The 24,318-nt window shown below is 39.3% G+C and overlaps 1 protein-coding gene across 2 annotated transcripts in view; it reads left to right on the top strand.

The window, feature by feature from the left end:
* NTN1 (netrin 1) overlaps positions 1-24,318 on the top strand; it is a 346,673-nt gene that overhangs the window by 321,856 nt on the left and 499 nt on the right. The window contains exon 7 of one of the 2 annotated variants that reach the window (XM_074225608.1): positions 23,102-24,318. The exons of the other annotated variant lie outside the window; for it this stretch is intronic. Coding sequence (XP_074081709.1) covers positions 23,102-23,145 — 44 coding nt within the window. The 3' untranslated portion in view covers positions 23,146-24,318. The remainder of the gene's footprint in view (positions 1-23,101) is intronic. 2 annotated transcript variants of the gene reach the window in all.

Below are 24,318 nucleotides of genomic sequence, written 5' to 3'. Positions count from 1 at the left end.
GATAGAGAAGGATTAATGCTTTTGAGCAAAAGTTGATCTAGATGGCCTCAGAAATCTCTTATGATTATCATATAATGGTGGTGGTGATGAAAAATTCATCCAAATCTTTCCTCAGCTGCTTCTCTTGAATAACTTAGCTCTTACCCAGTCAGTGAGCCTGGGAATGAAAGCAAAGTGTATCTTACCATTCTTGCAACTTATTTCATGAAACACTTTTCAAAATCAAGCCCAAAATATCACTTCTCATTCCTCCTCCTTTCACCTGGACTTGGTTTCAATAGCTCTAACTTACCATAATCAATCAATCAATAAAGTTATTTATTAAGTACCTACATGCACGAAGTACTGAGGATGAAATGGCAAAACTGTGTGCTCACAGAAATCTTAATTCTACCAGAGGAGGCAACATATACAATATAAAATTTTACAGATTACATACAAAATAAATAGTTGGCAATTTCAGGGGGGGAAAGATGAGACTGGTAGAATCATCAAAGGCTTCATGTGGGAGGTGAATTTGGAATGTGCTTTATTGGAAACTAGGGATTTATGAGATAGAAATGAAGAAAGAGTATGCAGAAAACATGGAGATGGAAGATGAAGTTTTGTGTAGGAGGAATAGGAAGAAAGCAAATTTACCTGACCCACAAAGTTCATCCATCCATACAGTTGAGGAGATCCAGAGCAATATATAATGGGGACTTCTGTGTGGTTGCAGTAGGGATGTTTCATGTTTAAGGTATGAAACACTGAACCCTTATGAAGGAGACAAAAATACTTCAATGGAGAACCACAGGGACCTGATGGGCATTCTAGTTTTTTTGAACTGTGGAGCCAACCTAAGTGCCTCCTTTCTCTTCTCCCATCCTGAAGGAATATGAGTATGCATGGAAGAGCATATTCCTGGAGATAACTATATTCTAGGAAAATGAGGATGCCCCTTTTAATGTTCAGAATCAATAACTCCTCCAACTCATATCACCAGCCCAAGAAGTATTTTCTATAATACTTGAATCAAACTAGGCAGCCACACCTAACAGCATCTATATTACAACTGCTCTGCCTGGCTTTTCAAGGGGCCTCAGGGATCATTCTCCCAGAGGTCACTGGTCTCCTGGTGACCCTCTGAGTTCCTGAGCCAGATGTGACCCTCCCCCTCTGACTAAATGGGCCTCACATGGAGACCAGATGTGGATTCAGACCCAGCTGGTGACCCAGGTAATTGTGACGCAGTATGAGGTCACATAGTGCAGTGTCTGCCAGGTTAGAAGAACCCACAAGGATCCCTGAAATAGCTTGTGAGGAAATGACACTGAAAATCTCCCCAGCCTCATTTAAAATGGTTTTACTAGGGTTACACTAGATTTTGCCATATGCCCAAAGATAACTTTTTACTCCTTTAATCATTTATTTTTGTCACTTTTTTCTTTCCTCATCTCAACCTCCCATTTTTTCCTTTATTCTTCTTTCACCCTCTTTTTTCTCTTATTTTCTTCTGTTTATCTTTTCCATATCTTTTTCTCATCCATCTTTACTTTTTTAATTATCTTTCATTCTTTCTTTCTTCCCAACTTGCAGTCTTTTTTGTTTTTTCTTTCTTTTTCATTTGTGCAACATCAAAAATAATCATTTCTTCCTGTTGATAACAATTAAGGGGTCATAATTTTCTCAGAGGTGAGAGGAGTCCAAAAGAGGTTAAGTGGTCCACTAGGCCTCATCTTGCCAGGATGATCTATGGACAGAAGAGAACCATTTAACTAGGCTATTCTGAGACACCCAGGAAATCACACTTTCCTCACAAATCCTTTCAGGTTTACGAATGGGACCCTGACAATGGCAATAATGTCAGAAGAATGTCTCAAACAGGTATTCATATTTTTGAGGTGTGTGGGGATAAAGGGAAGCTCCAGAAGCTCTATGAGGAGCAGACCTCCCAACAGCCGTTTAAGGAAGGCAACAGGAAACTAAAGCTAATGTATGTGGCCTGTTCAATCTGGGGCCCCTTCCCAACCACCCTTTGTGGGTATGATTAGAACGTAATGAGATTTAGGTTGCAAGAAGTAAATCAGAATCTACACATCCAAATAATGACCCTCACCCTCTTGCAAAACTATTCCCTGGGAGCTCTCTTTGGAAAATTACTTGTGATATATTCTTCTGAAATTCTTCAACAGGGGCAAATTTTCATCTTTTAAAGACTTATTTGATTTTCAGAAATAGCCAGGAAGAGTTGATGGTTTGGGGCAGGATAAAGGAGAGTAACCAGACTGCTTAGTTTTGTTTGTGGTTTTTTGGGGGGGGTTATGGAATTGAGATTTAAACAATGTAGAGAGCAATCTAATGAAGAAATTCCCTCCACCAATGCAGTTTATCAATAATTTACAATTATTAGTCTTAGAGGGTTTTTTGGGGGCATAGAAGTTATGAGAGTAAAATGTATCATTTATGGGCTTAAACCCAGATTGTCATGACTATCCTCTATGGCAGTCTAGTTATTGAACTAAATTAAAATTTGTCAATAAAGAAGACTGACACCTTCTTATAATTTGCATCTAAAAGGCAGCTCCCAGAGAGAAATAACAGTCTAAGAACAGTGGCAACATCATGAGATGAGAATTGGTGCACTAGGGGGAGGGGAGATTATTTCTTTGAATGTGTAAACTTTAGCCTGTTTGTTAAAATATCTCTTTCCTCACATGACACCCACATTCCATGAGGTTGAGAGATTTTTAGAGCTATGAAGTACAAGACAATTCTTGGGTTATAGTGGTGGTAGTACTATTTTATGGATATATATATATATATATATATATATATATAGAGAGAGAGAGAGAGAGAGAGAGAGAGAGAGAGAGAGAGAGAGAGAGGTCAAGATATGGATATGTTGTTGTTCAGTCATTTCGGTGATGTTTAATTCTTCAAGACCCCATTTGGGGTTTTCCTGGCAAAGATGTTCTCCAGCTCATTTTACAGATGAGGAAACTGAGACCAACAGGCTGAAGTGACTTGCCCTGAGATACAGCTATTAAGTGTTTGAGGTTAGACTTGAACTCAGGGAGATGGGTCTGCATCAATATGAATTAACAAAAGAGACTTATGAACTCTTATTATTGTGAGTTTCTCTTGGGGTTGGTTGGGCAGTGATCATGTCAGTGCCAGTCCTACCCCTCAAGGATATTGGGGAAAGCTCTGGCAGGGATTCAGGCAGCGCCTGGGGCAGTGGCCTGTGTGTGAGGAGGGCTGGGACAATCATGTGACTGCAGCCAGATTGCTCTGAGGGCTGTGACTCATTTTATTTCCTCCCCCCTCAGGGGGTTCATTGCTGGAACTTAGCAGCATCACATGGCTGCTGGGCCCTCCCACTGCTAGCCTTCACAGCTTGCCTCAATTACAAATTACACCAATTTTACCCATCCTGTTTTCTAGGAGCCAGGGCTCATTAATTGCCAATGCCTCTAGTCCCTGGGTAGGCTTTGTGGTTTTGCAGTGGGAGCCCAGCTGGGGAGGAGCCAGGGAAAGACACTCTTCAGCAGGATGATGCCCCAGGCCCCACTGGGAGAGATTATTGGCAGCTCATCCAGCTGGCTGCTCAGTGCCTTCTTGGCATTAGTACCAGCTTGGCCAGGACCTTAGTTATCTAAGTTCATGTAGTACAGGAGAGATGGGCTGCTCTAGCTGAGGAAAAGCTGCTGTTGGGTGGGAGAGCTGCTAAAGAGGAGGTAGGGGAGGAGAATGGGGAGAGTTTACAGGTTGAAGAAGATGGAATGGTAGAAGGGGGGGACCTGAAGTACAAGAACAGTGCAGTCTCAGAAAACCTAGCTTTTGTCACAGAGATAGCTGTGTGACCTTGGACAAGTCACTTTCTCTCCCTCAATTTTCTTCTCTGTAAAATGAGCACATTGAAAACAAAATTCAAATCTAACTTGTCACTTCCCTCTTCAGGAAAGTTCAGAAGCTCCTTATTGACTCTGGAAGCAAATATAGGGTTCTACAACTCCTAGGGCAGTTTTAAGTTATTTCATTTGTATCTCATTGTTTTAAGATTTCTATTTGTCATAAAATTTTCATATAAATAAAGTAAATATTAAAAATTTAATATTAAATATTTTAACAATAAATATTACAGGGTATATTTTTGAGAATATTTGGGGACTATTACTTTATGACACTTAAAGGCCCCACCACAATCTGGCTTCAATCTACCTTTCCAAATTTTTTTAATGTTACTCTCTTTCATGCACTCCGTATCCTGAACAAACAGACCTACTTGCCATTTCCTGAATTTGACATTCCAGCTCCCATCCCTGTGTCTTTGCACAAGCTGTCCCCCCACCCCCATGTCTGGAATGCATTTTCTTCTCATCACTTTCTCTTAGAATACTTCTTTTAAAGTTTCAGTTCATATAGCTCCTCTTAGGGAAAATTTTTCATGATTTACCTTGTTGTCAGTCTCCTTCAAATTATCAGGTATATACTTAACTTTCTACATGTTGCATCTTTCCCTTTCCCCCATCCTGGAGGATATTTTTCATTTTGAATCTCTAAGACTTAGCCTGTGCCCTTGTATTTGGTAGATGTATAATAAATGATTGTTGAATCGGACTGGATTAAAAAGTAGAGCAAACAGACTGAGAAAATAAGGACGGATAAGAACAGATATTTCCTATAGGTCTTTTACACTTTGATAAGGGCTTTTATCACAATCCTTTATCTATCTTAGAGTAGATATCTAGAATAAGGATTCTTTCCATTTTATAGATGAGGAAATAGCTCCAGCCAGTCGTTAAGTGAGCTTTTTAAAAAAAATGAATTCATTCAGCAAGCACTAAGTGCCTACTATATTAGGTGCTAAGGATTCAAAATAAAAAATAAAAAAATCACTACTATAAGAAATATACTTTATTCACTTATGACTTGGTGGGAAATCAACATTTAATGACGGACTCTAGCTATGCTCACCTCACTCTCAAATCATTTACTCTTTGGATTGCATCACTTCCTGACGATCACACATAACTATGGTCAGGTATCTCTCCCCTCCCTACCCTACCACCCCTCCATTCTTTCCAGCTCCCAGATGTTTTATCTTCCCCTAGAGGGATGGAAAACATTCAGCCTATGGACCATTTGGTTTGACACTATCATGGCAGTTACAGATAGGACAAAAATCAATAAGTCTAGGAACTTTTTAGGGATGAATTAATTAAATGTTTGACCAGATATAGCAGAGAAATGATGTTTTAAATATCCAAATGATTCTTGGCAGAAAAAAAAAGGTTTCCCTACATCTGACCTATTAGAATTCAGTTAGGTGGCACAGTGCTGGTCTGAGAATAAAGAAGCTCTGAATTCAAATCCAGCCTCAGTCTAGGAAATGGCTTGTTTGTCCAGGATACAGAGTGCATGAAAGGGAGTAACATAAAAAAGTCACTTAGTCCTGTTTGCTTCAGTTCCTCTTCTGGAGAAAAAATAAATTTCTAGTATATTTGCTAAGAAAACCCCAAATGAAATCACAAAGAGTCAGACCCAACTGAATAACAACAATAATTAGAATGTAAACTACTTGTAGAAACAGCTAGTTTTCTTGAATTTGTAGCCTCAGGGCTTACTACTGGCACATATTGCTTAATCAATATTCTATCAATCTAGTCAATTAACTCTTTTATCAAGGGAGTGCTGGAGGGTGGCCAAATAAATAAAAAATAAATTGGGGAAGAGAAAGGCAGTAGCAATTGTGGGGCATGGAGGGGAAGGAGAATAAGGTTAGGATTTGTGTAGAAAGAGACAAGACAGTATTCTTAATGTGGAGAGGGTTTAAGAAAAAACAGAGAGACAGGTGATGGAATGTTAAGAAGAGCAGAAAGTAGATCAGCTTGATTGAAATGTGACATGATTGTGTGTGTGTGTGTGTGTGTGTGTGTGTGTGTGTGAGAGAGAGAGAGAGAGAGAGAAAGTCTGTGTGTGTGTGTGTGTGTGTGTGATAGAGAGTATGTGTGGGAAGTGATGTGTGTTTGTGTGTGTGAAAGAGTGAAATGTGCAATTAACCTGGAAATGAATAACAGATAAATTTGAATTTTATCTTAGCATCATTTGGGAGCCACTGAAGCTGAAGTAGAGAGTGAGTGGAGTTGTGCTTTGGGGATGAAGGCAGACCTTACCTAATGTTGCATGAGACATATGATGTTATGGAAGTAGAATAGATAAAACTAGACAACTGGTTGGATGTGGAGGGAAAGAGTAGAATCATGGGTGGCTACCCTAGACTACTGAAATAATTATAAGATTATAGGAATATAGATTGAGAGCTGGAGAGGAATTTAGAGGCCTGACTTCATCTCTGGGCTCCATCTTCCAACCCCCACTGAAATTAGCAGGCCAGGTCTCCAGAGGACAGTTAACTGTTTTTCCCAATCATTTCAGGGGTATTCCTGATGGGTTGTATTTTTCTGTTACTTATAAGCCTTAATTCAATAACTTCTCCCCAATATTGATTATTCATTTACTCTCCATTAGTGTTTTTCATAGTGATATCTGCTGTGAACGTATAGAAAGAATAGATGATACAAAAATACCCTTTAAACCAAGGGGCTCACTCTTTCCCATGCATATAGCTAGTCCCTAGGGAGAGTGGCACAATGGATAGAACATCAGCCCGGGAGTTGGGAGGACCTAAATTCAAATCTGACTTCAGGCACTTGACACTCACTTGCTGTAAGACCTTGGGCAAGTCACTTAATCTTGATTGCCTCACATCCAGGGCCATCTCCAGTCACCCTGATGCATATCTGGCCATTGGACCCACTAGCCACTGGAGGAGAAAGTGAGACTAATGACTTAGCATAATACTCCCTCACACAAAACTAATTCATGTACTTGTCTTGGCAATCACCTCCTTGATGTCATGGTCTTCTTCAAGAACAAAGGACAAACAATAACAACAATAGAGAGAGTGTAGAGAATATGTGGGGCTGAGAGATATCTCATGAATCTAAGACCTGGAAGTTTATTTCTCCACTGACAAGAAACTCAAAGTCTGTTTCTGGGTATACAATCAATGTTGTCTACCTTGGCATGCTCCTTATAGGACATGTTATTTCAGATTATAGTCTACTGCTGGGCTAAGTCAAGCAGGTTATTCTCTGGGCTGATTCTTCCCAAACTCAGTTTTTGTTGCTACCAGCAGCAGTAGACTATGCTTCCAATTCTGGTTACTAAGATCTCCTAATGTACCTTACAAAATTGTATGTAACCTGGCCAAGTCCTTCTCCTGATAGTTGTTCACCTATGAGCAGAAATGAATGAATCAAAAAAGAGAAAAAGAAACAGTGGCATCCTGAGTTCGTGAACACAAGGCAGTTGGGGAGTATATAAAGCCTGTTTCTCCTTCCTCGGTCAACAATTTATTGCAAACTTCCTCACTGTCAGGGAAGAAGTAGCACAAAAAGGACTAAGGGAGAGGCATATTGATTCTTTTTTATGTAATTCAATTATGACATTATCATTGGTCCTAGCACTAAAGCTTTCAGGCTCTTTATTATTACATAGAATAGATTTCTGAGGATCATCAAAGTTCTATTATTAGTTTCAAAGTTATATTAGAACCTACCAAGGAATATTACACATACATTGTATGATCTACTGGGAAGGGCAAGTCTGAGAAAGTGTTAAAGGATTGAGCCTTATTAGTCAGTCCTCTCATTGCACATCGATTTGGAAACTGAAGCCCATGAAGGTTAAGTGATTTGTCCAACATCATACAAGTGCCAGAGGTCAGATTTGAATGAGGATCTTCTGACTTTAAATTCATTTGTCTTTTCACTGTACAAGGCTATCTTGCATAATGGTGGTACTCTTGAAAGAAACAGGCATGTTTAGAAGAGAAGAGACTTTCAGAAGAATTTTGTTTTGGATGTGTGGAGTTTGAAATGTTTATAGGACATCCAGTCGAAAATGTCCAAAAGATGACTGGTTGGTGCAGGACTAGTACTCAAAAGTGCAATTAGGGCTGAACATATGGGACTGGGAGTCATCTGCACAGAGATGACAGGTGAGCCCATGGAAATTCTTGAAATCACCAAGAAATAGAAAAAAATAAATTCCTTTTATTTTTACATCACAGTCATTTTTATATTATAGTCATTACATATAATATTGTATGTGACATTCTACCCTTGTAGACCCTACTTTTTTGCCTAAAGGAAAGAAACGTGCTTCATTATCGGTTTTCTGGGACCACTAAATTTGTTATATTCCCCACATAACTGATTACTAACAGAGTCTTACCTTAATCCAAGCATCCCAATATAGTACTTTCTCCTCAATTCCATAGCTGAACTTCCTCTGCACGCTGTCTTCTCTTGAGAGTCCTTTTCACCCTGTCTGGGTTGGTTTTAGTCTTGCTCAGAGGCATAGACCTCTTGTAGGGTCTTTGCAGCTGATACTCAGTTCCCAACCTTGGAATTCTTCCATTTCGTTAAATGTCTATCTTTTTCCCTGGAAGAGAAGGCTCAACTTTACAGGATAGTGGATTCCTGGCTACATTCCAAGCTCCCTTGCTCTTTGAAATATCTCTTTCCAGGACCTTCAATCCCTTAAGGTTGATGCAGTCAGGTCCTATGTAATCCTTACTGTGGCTCTTTGATATTTAAATTGTTTCTTTCTGGCTGCTTGCCAGATTTTCTCTTTTATCTGATAGTTCTGGAATTTGGCCACAACATTCCTTGGTGTTTTCATTTTAGGATCTTTTTCTGGAGGGGATAGATGTATTCTTTTTTTTGCTTTTTTTTTTTTAGGTTTTTGCAAGGCAAATGGGGTTAAGTGGCTAGGTAATTATTAAGTGTCTGAGGCCTGATTTGAACCCAAGTACTCCTGACTCCAAGGCTGGTGCTTTATCCACTACACCACCTAGCCGCCCCTCCACTATGCCACCTAGCCACCCCAATAGATGTATTCTTTCAATAACTACTTTGCCCTCTAGTTCCACGATATCAGGGCAATTTTCCATCAGTAGATCCTGTAATATTAAGTCCAGGCCTTTTTTCTCTTCAATGTTTTCAGAAAGTCTAATAATTCTCAAGTTGCCCTTCCTCAACCTATTCTCTAGGTCAGTGGTTTTGCTGATGAGGTATTTTACATTTTCTTCTATTCTTTTTTCTATTTTGTGATTTTGTTTAACTGACTCTTGCTGTCTCATGGAGTCATTAGTTTCTGCAGACTCCATTCTTTTTTTTTAGGGAGGAGTTTTCTTCATTAACCTTTTGCAAGTCCTTTTCCAATTGATCAATTCTACTTTTGAAAGAACTTTCCATTTGACCAATTGAGGTTTTGAGAGAATTATTTTCTTTTTTGCATTTGCCCAGATGAGGATCTGAGAGAATTATTCTCTTTTGTATTTGTCCAATTGATGATGCGAGAGATTTGTTCTCATTTTGTATTTGTCCAGTTGATGATCTGAGAGATTTATTCTCATTTTGTATTTGTCCAATTGAGGATCTGAATGATTTATTCTCATTTTGTATTCGTCCAATTGCATTTTTTAAGGATTTTTTTTCTTGTTGCAAGGTATTATCTCTCCCAAATTTTCCAGTTGATTTTTAAACTCCTCCCTTATTTCTTCAATGAAGTCTTTCTGTGCTGATAACAAGATCATATTCTCCTCAGAGGTTCTAGGTCTCTCTGCGTTAGGGTCTTTTCCTTCCAAGAATTTTTCTATGGATCCACCTTTCCACTGACCCTTTTTTTGCTAAGACCTTGAGTTGGGGAGGAGCTGGTTCACAGAGGTTTTACTCGCTGAGTGCAATTTCTCTGGCTGGCCAGTAGGAGGTGCTGGTTGCTTTCTCTGAGGTGTCTGTGACCCTGATGGAGGCCTTCTTCCTTAGCTTGAAGGGAGGGGTTGAAGCTATTGAATCCTTTTGCCTTCAATCAATGGTGGACTTTACCCTGGGGTGAGATCCTCTCCCTATTGTCAGTTGGGCTGGTTCTTCTACTCACACACCTGTGCCTGAGGCAGAAGTAGCTTGTAATTGTTTGTTCTAGGAAGAGGCCTTTGCTGCAAAGGAGGTGTAGACTCAGAGTTCCTCAGACCTGAGGAGCCCAGGGATGGTGTTTGCAGCATTCCTGCACCAGAACTCTACCCCCAGCCCTGGCAGCAAGCTCCAGAGGGTCAGCGCCAACACCAGTGCCTCTGCTCCCTAGTTGACTCAAGCCCCCACCACTGATCCAGCATGTCCCTCTCTCAGGCCCTCAGACTCTCCAGCTCCAATTCAGCCACTAATCCGGGGCTGATCTGCCCTCTGCACCTAAACTCACCCACCCGAATTCGCCCAAGGCTACTATGGGAGACAAATCCTGAAGTAGGTGTTCTTTCTCCTGGCTTTTCTTTCTGGGTTTTGTGGGTCAGATTTCTGTTAAGAGGTTTGTTTCATATGATAGATGGGAAAGATCAGGAGACTTTAGAACTGTGCCTGTCTTCTCTTGGCCATCTTGGCTGGAAGTCTCTTGGTTCCCAACCTTGGTGTAGAATCTTTAAGGCCTGTAGAGGCGGCAATTCTTAGTGGGGAGGGAGGGTTGAAGAATTTTTCAAACCCCCCAAACCTAGTTTTTGAAGCTGAATCCTGGTGTGAGAAGCTATAGCAACACATGACTCTTGGCTCTCTTTCTCTCCTTCAGGCTGAGAAAGGCAAAACAAAACATTTCACTCCAACCCAAGCTTACTCTTCCTTTAGTATCTTGGCTAGAGAGGAAAGAGCTCAGCTGAGGTTGAAATTGCCTGGCTACAGGGAAAGCAAAACCTTTGAGCTTTAGGAGAACCATATGTGGTTAGCTGCTGAGGTCAGAGGCCATAAAGCTGCAGGTTGGTGTGGCAGTGCCCGTCAGGAGCTCTCCTGTAGATTTCAACCCTTCACTTCATTAATAAAAATGGGGAAAAGGGCAACATTGACATCAAATAGCCAGTTTGTGTCTGCCTGGCTAGTCACTTACAGCTCCTTCAATTCAGTTCTTTGGCCTTAAATTTCTCCATTTGGTCAGTGGAGATCATGGAAGGTCAGAAGCTTGAAGTTTCTCTGGAAAGATTAGCTTCCAAAGTAAGCTCTTTATTGGAGTTTCTTACCTTCACAGGAGATTGGGAAACATGTGGTCAGAGCTGATTTTTATGCAAGCAGCTGGAACTCATGACACACTTTCTAAATAAAGAGAGATTTATAGGGCCCCAGGGTTCTAATGGTTTCTGGGGATTTTCTGTGTTTCTCCTCCTACCGGTGTTCAATAATGTCTGAAGAGACATCTCAAATGCAGAAGGAAGTGGCACTTGTTAACTCGAACAGCCCAGTGGAAGGGATGAGTTCCACAAGGGGTGTGTGTGTGAGTTGGGGTGTGGGGGAGTGGAAAGGTAGGGGGGAGATCTATATCAAGTTTTTTACCTTGGTCGTTATGAACCACCAACCACCAATTATTTCTGCTAAGTGATAAATTCAGGAGTTGGAAAAGACAGTTCAATTAGTAGACTGGATTTTCTGTAAGAAACCAGTCAGTGGGAAAGACAAGGGTGCTACTTAACTTGCAGACACATGACATACACACAGGAACCTCAAAAAAAAGAGTAAGCTTCCTCTTTTGCAGGAGGAAGTGAATGTGAACAAATTTTTGTTTTTCTGGAACCTCTTAGTGATGTATACCAGTTGACATCCATTAGATGAATGTGAGACATATGTCTCACTTTTCTAAAACTACCTGTCTCAGACAGGAAACTTGTATCCTTGTTGGAGATTCTAAAAAATATACATTTGAGTCATCCCAACCTGACAGTTGTCATCAAAGTCCTGAAGGGCTATCATGTGGAAGGAGAATCAGGCTTGATTCTTTCTAACACCTAAAGACAGAATTAATAGAGATTAATAGGTGGAAATAATGAAGTAATGGAAAGAGCTAGAATGAGTTGGATACCAAAAGAGATGGAATCATGACTAATAAGGGTAAAATAGCAGGAAAATACAGAAAGCTCCCTGCACTTCCACTTCAATTCTTCCAAACAGGTGTAGAAAAAGGAACAGATCAAAACTTGATCAGGAAATCCTATTATTAAAAAAATAACAATGAGTCATTTTTTCCAACTCAGGGCCACATGAGGAGACAGAAGGAGAGATTTGTACATAATGAGAATGGGGTCAGCTTGTTCTACTACAGAAAGAAGCTGTGAGGCAGGGCAGGCAGAGGTCTAAGATCCAGTAAAGAGTGACATAAACTTGTGCAGAGTGGAGTGACAAGTGCAAACTGGAAGTTTTTTATGTCATAACTCAGTTCTAGGTCAGAGATCCAGGGTAGACTGAAGAGATGGCTTATAACCTGGGGTGACATTCTAAGGTGAGAAGCAGTCTTAGGCTCTAGACTGTATACCTAGCAAGGAGTAAGTTTAGAAGCCAGCAGCAGCTTCAGGAGGGACATGGAGTCTCAGTGTCAGCTTGTAGCCCAATCTGAAAACTGCAACGGAAAAACCAGGGCAGGAATCTCACACCAAAGGGAAGTCTACAGTTTTTTCACTCTGAACTAACAGTTGAATTGTAGCTGGTTCCAACACTCCACTGAGACTACAAGTGTAGCAAGTCCACAGACTCAAACTCAAACCCAGGTCAAGAATTTGCAGAGCTTCAGGGTGCAGTGATCAGACTCAATCAGACCAGTTTGGGAGTACCAAAAGCTTACAGGTCCCCAGAATAAGTTGTTACAAAGAGCCTAGAATATCAGAACATCAAGCACTTCAAGAAGATAGCAGCAGAACCAACTCCAGATGCATAAATGCTAAAATCTGATATCAGGAAGTAGTCTAGAAGAATAAACAGACAAAAAGATTCCTACTATAAAAAGCTGGTGATAGGAATAAAGAGAAAGAGAATGTTTCTAAAACATCTATAGACAAAGCCACAAAGAAAAATATAATGCAGGCCCAAATTAAATTAGAATTCCTTGAAAAGAGATAATAAGCAATTAAAAAGAATTTAAAATGTTGTTATAAATAAAATGAAAGTTCTAGCAGAAAAACTGGAAAATAAATGGGAGCTATAGAAGAATTGAAAAGGTAATTAATAATTTGGCATAATAGATACAAATCTTTGCCCAAGCAATACAGTCCTTGAAAATTAGGAATGATGAGGGGGCAGCTAGGTGGTGCAGTAGATAGAGCACCGGTCCTGGAGTCAGGAGTACCTGAGTTCAAATCTGGCCTCAGATACTTAATAATTACCTAGCTGTGTGGCCTTGGGCAAGCCACTTAACCCCATTGCCTTGCTAAAAAAAAAAGAAAGAAAATTAGGAATGATGAAATTGAAGCTAATGATGCCATGAGAAAATAAAAAATATTAAAACAAAGTCAAAAGACTGAGAAAAATGTATATATGTATCTTTATCTGTCTATATATGTTTATAACCTAGAAGCTCTGGGTTTTTGAAAGTTTTCATTTTGGGATTTCTTTCGAGAGGTTACTGGTAGAATTCTTCTATTTCCACTTTACCTTCTGATTCTAAGAGATTTGAACTACATTCTTTTATGATTTCTTGAAATATGATGTGTAGGCTTTTTTCTTGCTTAATGATGTCTAAATTTACTTTTATTGATCTCTTTTCTAGGTCAGTTATTTTTACTGTAACTTATATTTTCATTTTTTCTCAGTCTTTTGACTTTGTTTTAATATTTCTTATTTTCTCATAGCATCACTGACTTCAATTTCATCCTTCCTAATTTTCAAGGAATGTATTGCTTGGGCAAATATTTGTATCTATTATGCCAAATTATTAATTAACTTTTCAGTTCTTCTATAGCTCCCATTTATTTTCCATTTTTTCTGCTAGAACTTTCATTTTATTTATAACAACATTTTAAATTCTTTTTAATTGCTTATTTTCTCTTTTCAAGGAATTCTAATTTAATTTGGGCCTGTATTATATTTTTCTTTGTGGCTTTGTCTATAGATGTTTTTAGAACCATTCTCTTTCTCTTCATTCCTATCACCAGCTTTTTTATGGTAGGAATCTTTTTGTCTGTTTATTCTTCTAGACTACTTCCTGATATCAGATTTTAGCATTTATGCATCTGGAGTTATATGCCTGGAAAAGCAACTCAAATGATCTGATATTTTTTGTCAAATAAACAAAATCTCTCCTATAATTTATAGCTTATATCCTATTAGTTTGAAGGAAAGATAAGCACTCTTACAGAAACACAAAATTCTACTCTTGCCAAGGAAAATCCAGGGTGGTCGACATAATGCATTTAGGGAGATACAAGGAAGATATTGATGGTCTAAGAGAGACCTTGGATGGGGACAAAATGAATCATAAAAATTTTGTAAAAGGAGTTCTCCAAAGCATATAAAATATACCCCATGGGCTATATTTTATTGGTCATAAGATATAGAAATTTGGAAACAGAGGACATGAGTTTAAGGCCCTGCTCTTCTCATCTGTGACCTCTTGAATATGCCCCATTTCTTGCTGACCCTCAGTTTCCTTATTTGCAAAATGAGGTGACTAGAATCTTAGTAATTTCAGGTCACAATCTGTATTCTTTCTATTGTGGGGATTACTGAAGGTCGGTTACAGTAGTAATGCTAAATTGAGAGAGGCAGCAAGTGCAGACAGATGCCTTATTAACTTAGCAGTCTGGTATTAATGGATGGCTGTTACACTAAGCAGGGCAGTTGTGAGTGGATGGGAAATGGGATTTCCACTACACCTTCATTTAGGGTTATCATTGCCTTTCTAGAAGTCATCTATATGGAAGAGATGATGTGGTTACTAATGAAAATGTTTCTGTAATCCCAGCATACTGCAGTCTCATTCCCAGGGAAAATGCAGTTTCCTTATTTCAGACTTTTCCCCCTTTACATCCAATCCACTTAACTGAAACTGCTTATCAAATACACCCAAACCCTAATATGTCCTTGTTTGCCCCTACATTGGTTTCCTAGAAATAGCCAGTGCCATTTAAAGGTAAAGACCCATCTTCCTGATCTGTTTTAGTTTAGGATATATTTTGTCTATTTTCAGCTTTGTGTACACTGTAAGGGTTTAGTCCAAAAAAGTGTGGGGCTAATACTTTATGCTATGTGTAATGTACAGCAGATTTGCCAAGTTTAGAGGAAATAAGTTTTTTTCCCAGATATAATCACATCCCTACTCCACTTCTCCCACTCACCCACCCAAAGCTCCACCCCAGGGTTGTCCCTAACACTGCCCATGGCAGTTTCTGAAATGTTTCTCCTGAGGTTAAAGGGAGAGGATTTGAGAACAAAAGAAATATTAGTAGTTTCACTTAATACTAATAAAGAGCCCCATTAATAAACATGTGCATATTGTCTTCTTCATTTGGCAGTTAGATCCTTGAAAGGAGGGACTGTTGGGTTTGGGGTTTTTTTTTTGTACTATCTTTGAATCTAGTGCTTGCCTGGCATTTAGAAGATATTTAACAAATTCTTATTTGCTTTATAACTTGGAGTTAGAAAACCTGAATTCACATTTTGGACCAGAAACTTATTAGCTATTTAATCATAAACTTTTTTGGACTCGGTTTCTTCATTTGTAAAATGGGGTTTTTAAATACTTAGTTTATCTTCCTTAGAGGATTTCTGTGAAGAAAGTGCTTAGTAAACTTTAAAACATTTCCAATTTGAGTTATTAGCTTTAACTCCTGCTGGGCATTCTCTGGATTATAGAAAATTATCAGGGAGGAGCCAAAAGGAGGAAAACTCTAAGTAGGACAGGTTAGGGTAGATTAAAAATGTGCCCTCTTGAAACCTCCATAACTAGATCATTTTGTCAAGCTAGATGTCATCTTCTCAACCCCACTGCTATTCCCTGGTGTTACAAAAGATGAGGTAGAGAATTTGTCTGTCTGACTGCAATATATCTTCTTCTATGACACTTTGTTACTTGGTAATTATGGCAAGAGCCCTAATATGCTCAATTACAATGTCTTCCCTAAGACTATAGGATGACAGCATGTCACTGTATACAGAAGGGAACCTAATATCTGAGGTGACCACCAGATGGCTCTTTTCTTGGACAAACAGGTAGCACTCTCCTTGAGCCACCAGGCCAGGAATTATCTTGGTTTTGTTGGGATGCATGGGTAGAATAGCCTCCCCAAAGTCTAAAATGCCACTTTTGGCCATCAAAGGGGCACTCTCAGCCTGTTCCCTATCTCTACCCCATTTCTATAGAACGTGTTTTCAGAAGGGGAAGACCAGATTAAGTTTAAACCTGAAAATTCCAGGTTTGAAATTTACCTAAGTGATCATAATAAAATAATAATCAAATGGATGAAATATATTGCTCCAGAACCCCCATCCTGTATTTGGAAACTACACTTTTTGGAACTTCACACAAACATCCACATACATTCATAAGATTCAATATACTATGACTATATGATTTTTGAATGTAATGAAAATGAAAGAAAAAAAGATTAAGCACTTTTACATTAGCCATCTGCCTCTGGCCACCTCCCTGAACCTTCTCCTGGGTGTACTCCTAGTTCTTTGGGTTTTTCTAGGAAATTCAAAACTGTGAGGTTTCAACTTGTACAAAGGGACTGGCATGAGGTGTGTGACCCAGACCATCTCCACACATGGGGCTAAGCTAAGGGGAAATCAGAGAGAGTGTGGTGAAAGAAGAAAAAAAAGTCTTCCTCCCTTCCTTTTTCTACCATCTGACATAACTGGAAGATCATGGCAGAATTTGGTTGCCTAGAGAAGTCATCAGTTTTTTCTATCAATTCCACCAATTGCATGCTTGTCTAGGTTCTGGATCACGTTTAATACCCGCATGCTTTCCAGTAACCAATGGAGTAAAGTAGGACGTGTGCTTGTTCCCATGCTTTTTAGCAGGACGTTTTCATAATGTTGTCAGACACTTTCAAGGAGAACAGAATGGCATCAAGGTCAGCTACCATACTGACTGTGGTATAAGCCATAATTAAATTAGAGGAAGAACTGGTGCATGACTTTTTGTTTACAGATGATTATAAACTCAATGCAGCCTTTGAATGTGGATCAATTCTCTATTGTTTGTGCTAATTTTGGCCTGGCAATTAACACTAAGAAAACAGAGGTTCTCCACCAGTCAGAACCACACCATCCATAGTTAGAAACATCAATCATAGCAAATGGAGGAATTTTGAATGCCATGGATGAATTCACTTATCGATCAGTATACTTTCCAGGGGTGTACACATAGATATGAAGTTGATGCACATACTACCTGAGCTAATTCAACAATAAGGAGGCTTTGAAGGAAAATGTGGGAAATAATATTAGACTGCCTATTGAACTAAAGGTCTTCAATATTTGTGTTGACCTCATTGTTGTTATGCCTGTGAAACCTGGACAGTCTACCAGAACCATGCCAGAAGACTTCCATTTGGATTATCTTTGAAAAATTCTGAAGATCACCTGGTAAAATAAGGTACAAGTCATTGTGCCTTTCTAGAGCTAAACTGCCAAGCATGCAAAGACTACTTCAGAAAGTGCAAATCTGATGAGTTAGCCATTGTTTAAATGTCAAATGTATGCTTGCCTAAAATACTATTTTGCCGAGAACTCACATGAGGCAAGTGCTCATATGAAGTCAGAAGAAGCACTGTCAAAATCTTTCTGAAGAACTTTGGAATCATTTGTAAGATATGGCAGACTTTGGCACAGGACCCACAGATGGCATGCCCACATCAAAGAACGAACTGTGCTCTATAAGTGAAGCATAATTAAGGCACTCAAGATACATGAGATGAGCAAATTTATAGACATTTTCATTCCAGATGTTCATATGAACTATTTGTATCTGACCTGTGGTAGAGCATTCCAAGCTCATATTGCTCTGATCAGCCAAAGTTGGATATACTGTTCCTTGACCCTGACATAGTGATGTTATTTTGGTCCTCTTCAAGTATGAAGAACAAATATCATCTGACTTCTTTAAACTTTGATCCCTTCTCTTGCTACAAGATTTGAGTTACCTCTCCTGTAGCCACAGTTGCCAACCAATAGATTCTCAAGCCAAGGGCTGGCAATTTTGCCTGTGAAACCTGGATAGACTTTCATACCATGCCAGGAAGTTGAATCAGTTCCAACTGAATTGTCTTTGAAAAATTCTGAAAATCACCTGGCAAGATAAGGTACAAGTCATTGAGGCAATAATAACCAAGGAAAGCTCCAGTTCTGGCACCCTGGACTCCTTAAGAATTGGTTTTATTTTTATATTTCTGAACAAGTTTCCTAACTTCTAGCTTCATATTCTTTCTGCTGCAGCCACACTGATTCTGTAGCAGCCAACTGCTTCTCCCTTCCTCTCCCACTTATGAGAAAGAGATGCCTACCCATTGGTGCATGTCCATCCTAAACATCTTCCTTCAACTCTTAAGTGCTCACTAGTGGGTTTTCTACTTGAGATTCAGCTTCCAAACTAGCACTAATTTGAGATCCAAGATGTTCATCAAGGTCTAATGGGAGGAGCACTGGATTTGGAATGAGAAACTCTGAGTTTGAATTCCAGCTCTTATACTTACTAGCTGTGTAATCTCATGTAAACAATTTCTCCTCTCTGGGTCTTAGTTTCCATATCTGTTAAATGAAGTGAAAATACCTTCCAACTCTAGATCATATGAATGTCAAAGATGACCCAAAGCAGTGACAGTTAAGGCTAAACCAACCTGCAGCTGCATCCTTCAGTTAGGACTTTCCTAAAGGAGGCTGTTGCATGTTTTCTCCCCACAACACCCCACCCTCGGTCCTCCCCAGGGAATGCCAGGAAGCAAAGGAGGTCTTGAGGGAAATGCAACTTCCTGAAGGTGACTCATCCCATATTCTGGTTCAGTTAGGCTTGAGGAAACTGTGGCTCAGAAAAACTGAGGGTGCCAGTGGGGAGACATCATCCTATGTCTCCCCACTGCTGAGGTTTGGGGCATTCAGTTGTCATGGTGACCTGGGTCTCCACAGTCAAAAACAGCTCATTCACTTCTCTACTGGAAGTTTTTCTCTCCTCCCCCTCAGAGTTCATGCTGAGTGTTGAGTCTCTTAGTGACGAAAACATGGAAACGGTTGCCATGGTAGCCATTCTTTGGAGCCTTTAGGATGGAGTGCAAAGTTCAGGATGCCCAGGAACATCTGAAAGAAAAATTTGGAAAAAAGCAGACATCTCTCTTACCACCACAATGATGAGTCAGCCTTCATTTCTCCTAGCTATACCCTGCTCATCCTTGACTAGGAGCAAGACCAAAAAGATTCAGGGGCCAGACCCCCTAATGTCAAGATCTGACTGTCAAGATCAAATGGGACACCAGGCCTAGTGATCTGGGAGGCAGTAGCAGAGCCCAAGGGAAAAAGATAGCCCTTCCTTTTTGTAGATCTCAAATCTAGCTCTAGACCTACAAAGTTGTATTTTTGGTCAACTTACCACTCTTCACTTTAGTGTTCTTAGCTTGGAAAAGAATAGGAATAGTCAAGAAGGCACCTTGAATCCTTATTTTGAGATTTGGTTTTGAATTGTGAATCTTCTCAAAGTATTTTCTCTATCTGTCCATATCCTTTCCCATTCTCTATCTCACAAGGAGATTCCAAAATCCCAACCAATAATTGTGGCTCACAGTTCTGTAAATTTTATATACATCATCTCATTTAATCCATGCAACAACAAGATGAGGTAGAGCATAACCAGGAAGTAGCAATAAGGTTCACTTCCAGACTGTGGATGATGGATCAAATCCTTGTGTTTTATAGGCACATGAAAATGAAGGACTAGGCACAGGGCCAAACTACCCTGAGACATCTCTTGCCAGCTTCAGGCAACAGGAAACACCACCCACAGGCTAGAGCTGAGTCAAGAATATGCATACTGTAGCAAGCTGAGAGGCTTCTTTGAAAAGAAAAGGGAAAAACACCAGACTCAGTTCTTGGTACAGTCAGAAATGCCTGAGATAGTCCATAGTATCTGTGCTGCAGAGCAAACCAGATGGAGACCTAGTCACCTTCTTTTTCCACTGCCTGCTCTTCCTTTTCTCCTGTTTCCTCCTCTTCCCTCTTTTTGTCCCTCTACTCCATTTGTTTCCTCTTGATTCCTGAGACAGAGGTGTAATGGAAAGAATTCTCCATTTGGAATCAGAAGTTTGAATCCCACCTCTGGAGCTTACTCACCTGTGTGACTTTAAACAAATCACCTACGGAATCAAAGAGTTTTAGATTTAGTCACATTAATGGCTGACTAGAACACCCCATGGCCAAAAGAGAACCTGTGGTGTAAAATACCTGAAAAAAGGTCATCCAACTTTTGCCTCTTTGCAAATTAATACTCCATATTCCTTGTTATATGTTCTGTAGCACAAGTCTAATTGGTCTTTACAATGATAGTCTTTCAAATCCTTAAAGACAGTGATCATGTTCCAGGTTTAGTACCAGTTGCTTCCATCAGTGGATAGAAAGCCAGACTTGGAGTGAGGAAGATTCATCTTCCTGAGTTCAAATTTGGTTGCACTTACTAGCTGTGTGATCTTAGACAAATCACTTAAGCCTGTTTGCCTTAGTTTCCTTATCTGTATAATGAGCTGAAGAAGGAAACAGCAAACCATTCCAGGGTCTTTGCCAAGAAAACCCCAAATGCGGTCATGAAGAATCAACAGAAAAACAATTGAACAACTTCACTAAGATCCCTCACCTCTGAATGCCCTCTTCTAGATGCTCCAGAGCTTTTCAAAAGCCTTTTAAAATTTATTTAGATTTATTCTGACTAGGATAGAAGATGGGTAGGTCTTTCACTTCCTTATTCCTGGAAGTTAGACTTTTTTTTAATGTAGTCTTAGATTGTATTAATTTAATTTCTGGCCGCCATACCAAACTGTTGACTCATATTGAGCCTTCAGCCCACTTAAATCACCAGATCTTTTTCTTTCTTTTTCTTTCTTTTTTTTTTTTTTAGATTTTTGCAAGGCAAATGGGGTTAAGTGGCTTGCCCAAGGCCACACAGCTAGGTAATTATTAAGTGTCTGAGACCGGATTTGAACCCAGGTACTCCTGACTCCAGGGCCGGTGCTTTATCCACTGCGCCATCTAGCTGCCCCCTAGATCTTTTTCATATAAATACCACTAACCATTTCTTCCCAGTACAAACTGGTCAAATCATTTTTTTTTAATTTTTCTAAAAGTTTTTTCAAGGCAAATGGGGTTAAGTGGCTTGCCCAAGGCCACACAACTAGGTAATTATTAAGTGTCTGAGACCGGATTTGGACCCAGGTACTTCTGACTCCAAGGCCAGTTCTTTATCCACTACGCCACCTAGCCACCCCCAAATCATTTTTTAACCCAAGTGTAAGACCTGGCCCTTTATCCTTATTGAATTTTATCTTAATAGATTTGGTTCCATGTTTTATAAAGCCTATCAGGATATCTCAGGAATTATTCCTCCCTGCTTTGTCACTTGCAGATTCAGCAAGGATGCCATCAGTGCCATCTATATATGGTTATTGACAAAAATATTAAAGATGTAGGGTCCAGCATAGAATCCTACAGCATTCCATTGGAGACCTCCTGCTTATTTGACATAAGTTCAGCCATTTAAGCAGTTTTGAATCCATTCAGTTGTACTACCATCTAACCTCCATTTTTCCTATAAGATTAACATAAGAGATTAATTGAATGCTTTGCTAAAATCCCTGTTTTCTAATAATTTAATAACATTACCAAAGTAAGAAGTGTTTTAAGAATGATTTTTGAGTGGGGGCGGCTAGGTGGCACAGTAGATAGAGAACCGGCCCTGGAGTCAGAAGTACCTAAGTTCAAATCCGGTCTGAGACACTTAATAATTACCTAGCTGTGTGGCCTTGGGCAAGCCACTTAACTCCATTTGCCTTGCAAAAAAAAAAAAACCTAAAAAAAAAGAATGATTTTGAGTGAATAAGTTATTTGAATTGATATCCAAATTAACTGTAAAGGACATATGAAATAAGTTGTTAGCTTGTATCCAGAAAAAGATCTGATAGATTTATAGATTAATTTTACACATGCACACGCACTGTGCATGTGTGAGCCTGTATGTTTACCCATTTGGTTCTAATCTCTAGGGTAGGAAGGAGGGAAAAAGAAAAAAGGAATTTGCATGATTATTTTGCTGATTTTTAAAAGTCATAGCAAGTTGCACATAGTAGATTTTCAGTTTCATGTGCAATCATCATTTTTTGTACTATGTTATAGGAATGCTTGTTTTATTCCATACATTAAAAATAAAATTTGTGAAAAAGTTCTTTAATAATATTTTTGAAACATTTTTCAGTAATCAAAGTAAAGCTGTCTGTTCCATTTTTTATTTTATTTTTTGAGAACTGAAACATATTCCCTCTTTAGGTCCTGTAGAATCAATTCTGTTGTCCACAATCTTTCTGATAGTGATTTGACAGTCATATTCATTGGTTTTTTTCAGTCCCTGAAGATGTAGTTTATCTCAGTCAAGTGGCTTAAACTCATCAAAGGGATATGCAAGTTCTTTTACAATCCACTTTTCTTGGGTTATCTTGGTCTCCCTGGGCCTGTCTTAGATTCTCTTCACTCTGAAATGAGGTTGGACTAGATTATCTCAAAACTATCTTCAGCCTTCCTGAGGCCCTGTGGAATACATGGTTCTTAGGACTAATAAGGTTACCAAGTGCTAAAAAGAGTACTATGCTTTGAGTCAGGAGACCTGTGTTTGAATCACAGCTGTGACACATTAGCTTTATCTTATGCTTGTCACATCTCTCTGAGCCTCAGGTTCTTTGTAAAATAGAAGTACCAATTCTCACATTGCATAACAGCTAACATGTTAGGACCTAAGCTTTATAAATGCTTTGCATATGTTATCTCATTTGATGCTAACAAATGGTGAGGTATGTAGCATTATTGTCTGCCATTTTACAAATGAGGAAAGTGAGTCAGAGAAAAATTAAGTAACTTCCCCAGGGTCACAGGCTGGTAACTGAGTCTGGATTTGAATTTAAGTCTTCCTGATTCTCTGTCCATTACATCCCTCAGTTGCTATAATCAATGTTTTGGTGGCTTGTATAGAAGTAGAAAACTCTTGTATTCTTGTTTTGCAGATCTAGATACAAATTCTGGTGTTCCTATGGAAATCTGGATGTGAGCCCTTAAACTATCCATATTCCCTGTTGGTCCAAACTGGAGCTCCCTTCAATGCCAAGGAAAGAAGTTCATATACTTACTCTGGGGGGAACATGCTAGTGGTCATGAAGAACCCCAAGGAAAGAGTATTATTCATCAAGACTGATTGAAGAAAAAACATTAGAAATGTTCTTTTTACTCAGAATCAATTACTTAATCTGCATCAGTAGAGGGAGTTTCCACCATAAGAACTGGACATCCTTCTCTCCCCCCCCCAAATAAAAAGTCAAATGGATACTAAAGAGTTCTCAAGGACTAGAGGCAGAACAGTGATATTAATATTGGTATATTCATACAGTTACCATCATGTGCCAGATCCTATGCTAAATACATTACAATTATTATCTCATTTGATCCTCCCAATAACCCTAAAAATGAGGTGTTATTATTATGCCAATTTTACAGATGGGAAAACTGATACTGGGAGTAACTTGTCTAGAGTCACATAGGTAGCCTAAAGAGAAATTTTAATTTGCATCTTTGTGACTGCAGGCTAGTTGCTCTAAAGACTTCATCACCTAGCTAATATGTGAAAAGCAGTGTTTGAGACATTAATGTGTAGGGAGCAGCTAGAGGTTACTTTGGGACCTGACTGAACCCTTTTTTGAGAGGGAAAGTTTCATAGGACAAAATCAAGTTCATGATACTCACAGAATCATTCTTCTGTCCCAACTTGGGAAACTTAAGTGAAAGAACTAAAGTGTCTTTCCCCACTAGCCTGCTCTACCCACCCCCCTAAATCATCAGGGATAGGAGCCTCCCTTGGTATGTGTGTATGTATGTGTGAGTTTGAGGGGGAGGGTGGAGGACCAAATTTGGGACTATTTATTCACCCTAGGCAACACCCTATTGTGTTTAATAATTTTGCCCTTTGATGTTATCCATCAGAAACATTGGACCTTTCCTATAACACATGGGACTTGATTTATCCCAAAATAAATACCAAAATTCCATTGGCAGTGGGATTTTTGGCCCCCAGTAAAGTAGGTTGAGAAGAAATAATACTAAAAATGCTCCTTGTTATACCCAGCTCCTACTCATGGCTGCTGACTGCTTGCTCATTTTTGCTTGTCTCTGAAGGTAGCATTCTGCTGTAGGGATTTCCAACCTTCTTATAATGCTATTTGTATGTTGG

The sequence above is a fragment of the Macrotis lagotis genome, chromosome 2 (genome assembly GCF_037893015.1).
Source record: "Macrotis lagotis isolate mMagLag1 chromosome 2, bilby.v1.9.chrom.fasta, whole genome shotgun sequence".
Lineage (NCBI taxonomy): Eukaryota > Metazoa > Chordata > Mammalia > Peramelemorphia > Peramelidae > Macrotis > Macrotis lagotis.
This window is presented reverse-complemented; position numbering and strand designations above follow the sequence as displayed.